Source organism: Petaurus breviceps, unplaced genomic scaffold (assembly GCF_028583685.1).
Source record: "Petaurus breviceps papuanus isolate PSGF00001 unplaced genomic scaffold, PetGlider_PUasm1.0 90823, whole genome shotgun sequence".
Taxonomy (NCBI): domain Eukaryota; kingdom Metazoa; phylum Chordata; class Mammalia; order Diprotodontia; family Petauridae; genus Petaurus; species Petaurus breviceps.
Window position 1 is genome coordinate 8005654 of NW_027187352.1, and position 4257 is coordinate 8009910.

General features: G+C 47.2%; 1 protein-coding gene across 1 annotated transcript in view; it reads left to right on the forward strand.

The window, feature by feature from the left end:
- MYO7A (myosin VIIA) overlaps positions 1–3456 on the forward strand; it is a 165133-nt gene extending 161677 nt beyond the window's left edge. Inside the window, exons 47-48 of the mRNA XM_069070910.1 lie at positions 1035–1154; positions 2509–3456. Coding sequence (XP_068927011.1) covers positions 1035–1154; positions 2509–2598 — 210 coding nt within the window. The 3' untranslated portion in view covers positions 2599–3456. The remainder of the gene's footprint in view (positions 1–1034; positions 1155–2508) is intronic.
- Positions 3457–4257: the final 801 nt, after the last annotated feature.

The following is a 4257-nucleotide window of genomic DNA, read 5'->3' on the forward strand; positions in this document are numbered from 1 at the left end:
AAGGGGAGGGCTTATTTTCGGGATAGGTCTTATTATCGGGGAAACACAGTATGTGCTGGGGACTATGCTGAGCTCTGGGGATACACTGGGTATACAGTGACAAAAGTGAAAAAGTATTTATTAAGCACATTATTAGCGTGTGTGTGTGTGTATGTGCACGTGCGTGCGTGCTAGGTGCCAGATGCCTCAGTGCATAAAATAATGGACTTGGATTCAGGAAGACCTGAGTTCAAATTTAGCCTCAGACACTAGCTACATGACCCTGGGCTAGTCATTTAACCTTTGTTGGCCTCAGTTTTCTCATCTGTAAAATGGGGATAAAAATTGCACCTACCTCCCAGGATGGTTGTGAGGATTAAACAAAATATTGATAAAATGATTGAAAACCTTAAAGCACTCTGTAAATGCTAGTTTATTATTGTTGTGGCTAATATTAGTGACTTGGACTTCATAGGTCATCTGAGCCTTCCCTCTAGCTTTGGGAAAGAGGCCATACCCATGTCAGAATAACTTTTGTGGGGAATGAGATAAAAATAAACCCTCCCTCAGGAATCATTCCAGGGCTTAATTAACCTTATTGCCAGGAATTTTCCCTTTACTGTTCACCTGAGTCCTTCTGGCTTCGTGGGTCAGTGCTCACCTGGACCAAGGAGAGGCCACGTCACAGAAGCTATTTCTCTCTGGTCCTCAGTTTCATACGGCCGGAGATTTAGATGTGGAAGGGCCGTCCAAAGCCATCAGGTCAGATTCCTCCATGTCACAGCCGAGGAAACAGAGGCCCAGGTGGCTGAGCCAGGCTCTTGGCCAGGACCTGTGACTCTGAAGGCAATGCCGCCTTCCCTGGGCCATGCTGCTGCTCCTCCTCTGTCAAATGGGGACGTTTAGCTGAAGCATCTCTGAGGTCCTTCCCCGCTTCACATTTCCTGAGAACTTAGGAGATGGTGCAGAGGCAGGGCCAGCAGGACTTGGCCCAGAAAGGTAAGGGGAGAGGAGAGGCTGTTGGCAGCCCTCCAAAAACTGCTCCTTTCTTTCAGGATATCCTCACCACTCACCCTTTCACCAAGATCTCCAACTGGAGCAGTGGGAACACTTACTTCCACATCACGATTGGGAACCTGGTGCGAGGGAGCAAGCTACTCTGTGAAACTTCCCTGGTAAGAAAACCTGTTCAGCCTGGGGTGAAGGGTAGGACTCAGTCTGAGGCCAGAGTCAGGGCTCAGCCTGGAGAGAAGAGGTAAGGTGTCAGGGCTGAGGCTCTGACTGGGGCCAGGGCCATGGCTTGAACTGGGGCTGGTGTCCAGACTGGCTTAGGGCTGGGCTCAGTTTGAGACCAGTGGGAAGGATCACTCTGTTGTTGGGAAACAGATTCTCTTTGTGCAATTAACTCTTATATGGAAGCAGAGACTGCAGCTCCAAATCATTAGATCCACTGAAGTAAAACAATGAAATTTAGACCAGGGGGGCCGCCAGGTAGCACAGCGAGTAAGAGCACTGGCCCCAGTGTCCGGATGACCTGGGGGATCGAATCCGGGCTCAGATACTTAGTACCACACCCAGAAATAACTGGCTATGTAACCTTGAGGAAGTTACTTAACCCCAATTGCTTAAAAAAAAAAAAAGAAATTTAGACCAGGGGTTCTTAATCTAAGGCCCACGAATTTGGTTTATTTTTTTTGTCTCTTTAAATTTTTGTTTTTTAAAATTTTGATTTATATTTCACTATAATTGGCATTTTTCATTTTTAAATTTAGTTCTTTTTAATTTTGATAACTATATTTCACTATAACTGACTTCCTTTGTAATGCTATTTTTTTTATTTTTGCATCTAAAAACAAGATTCTGAGAAAGGGTCCATAGCTTTCCTAGACTGCTTGCCCAGAGGGGCCAGGACACAAGAAGGCCAGAGTCCCTGCACTTGGGTCTCAGCATTAAGAAAAGAAGATTCAGGGCACCTTCTGAAGTCAGCCTAAAAATCCATGAAGATCTCTGCTATCCCATCCCAGGAAATTGCTCTGGGCATGGAGGCACTGAGTTATTAAATAAATCAGGAGATAATGCCATAGACTCTAGACTCTATGTAGGGTATCAGACCAAGTGTCAGGAGACCTAGATACTGCTCCTGGCTCTGACAATATCAATCCTTGCCCTCAAGAAGCTTCCATTCTAAGATTATTTACGATATATATGACTTAGTTTCCTCTTCTGTGAAACAAAAGGGTTGGGCTAGAGAAACTCTCAGGTCCCTAGTGCCCTAAGCAAATTAAGCATTAGATCAGGAACTTGGAAACTCCAAGGGTGAGTGACCACTGTGTGATCTCAAGGCCTGATTTAACCTCTCTTTGCTACCCATTAACATCTGGCTACCAAAAATAGGCATGAGTGTTGGTGACTGAGACTCAGTTTAGGAAGAGGTTGGTGAGACTTGCCCAGAATAATGCCCTTTGTTGAAGTGAAAACTGATAACATTGTCTTTGTTTCTTTGCGCCCCCCCCCCCATTTGTTGTCTAGGGCTACAAAATGGATGACCTCCTGACCTCCTACATCAGCCAGATGCTCACCACCATGAGCAAGCAGAGGGGCACCAGGGTTGGCAGATGAATGGAGAGATCCCACGGGCACCTGGCCCTGGCACTGATTAGCCGCCAGCTGAGGCCCGTGGGCTACCCCTGTAGCTGGGGAACAACCTTTGCTTTCCAGGCAGAGACAATGGGAGAAGGTCCAGGGGCCCAGGTCCCGGTCTCTGCTGGGGACAACCTGGACTCGGACTTGGATTCTGCCTCCAGTGAAGATGATTATCTCTGACTAGACTCAGAGCCATTCTCTGCCTTATAGGGGACACCCTCTACCCTTGACTGGGGCAGCTTAATGTCAAAACATTGGAAGAGCACTGGATTTTAGTGTTAGCTTGACCTCTGACTTGCTGTGTGACTCTGGGAAAATTGTATCCCTTCTCTGGGCCACAGTCCCCTCCTCTGTAATATGAGGTCATCGTCTCAGGGGTCCCTAAGGCACCCTCCAGCTCTGAGAAGCTTACTTTCCAGTTCTAGCCCTGTTCTGGCACCACTCGGTGATGCTTAGAGCCACCAAGAAAGCTCCTGCATGACGTCTTGTAGCATTTGTCATAGCTCAGTAAGGACATAGGCAGACACACCTTGGCCTCTTAGCCAGAAACTTCGTGAAAATGTTACCACAACAGAATCCCAGGACCAGAAGAGGACATAGAGGTCCTCCAATCCCACCCACACCTGTGGCAGCAATCTCCTCCCTCAAATCCCCAACAAGTAGCCATCCACTTGAAGGCTTAAAGATCCAGGGTCTCACTAGCCACTCAAAGCACCCACTCATAGGCGGTTCTAATTGGAACTTTTTTTCCCCCTTTTGCTGATCCAAGTTGTACATTTCTGAAACTTCCACTCATTATGAATAAATGAATAAAGCATTCATTCAGTGCTTAAATATGAGCAAAGCAGTGTGCTAAGCCCCTGGGGTACAAAGAGAAACCCAAGGCAGCCTTTGCTCTCAAGGAGAATCTGTATTTATGGGGGAGACAACACAGAAAGGTTTCAGCTGCAAGTCAGAAAAGTCCCATGATCCTTAGGGTGCAACAGCAAAGCAGATGGTAATGCTTCTTATAATTCCTGGTTGGTATAAAAATAGAGCGAGTCCCATCCTTTTTTCCATGAGACAGTCAGCCAGCCAGTCCTTCCAACTCAAAGACAAACTACATCCCGCGCTCCCACCCCCAGCCATCTCCTTTCCTGGCCAAATAGCTCCAGTCCCTTCCGATCAATCTTCCAATCACACAGTCTCCAGGTGCCTCATCCTGGACACAGCCCTCGGACATGCTTCAATTTTGTTCCTGTTTTTCTTACCACAGGGCCCTTGGACTAAAAGTAGCGTAGCCTGGCCATGCCTAGCCAATGTTAATGGCAACCAGACTACCACCTCCCTCCTTCTGGGCACAAGGCTTGCCATAATACAGCCTGAGATCCCTCAGGATCAAAGAGGATTTTATTTTTTTTAACTGCCACTGATTAAGCTGTCAATTGGAGACTGGGAATCAGGCAGAAGCAGATAGCTTTGTAAGAGGGGGTCATGGGGATCTTTTTGTTCATGTAAATGTAAAAAGCAGGCTGGGCTTACCTCTCTGAGACAAGAATGAGGTTTGTGGAGTTGGGAATTGCCTCACTGGTCTTGATGGAGAATGGCTTTCTCAGAGCCTCCCCTTGAAAGCCCTGGGAGGGTGGATCAGAGATC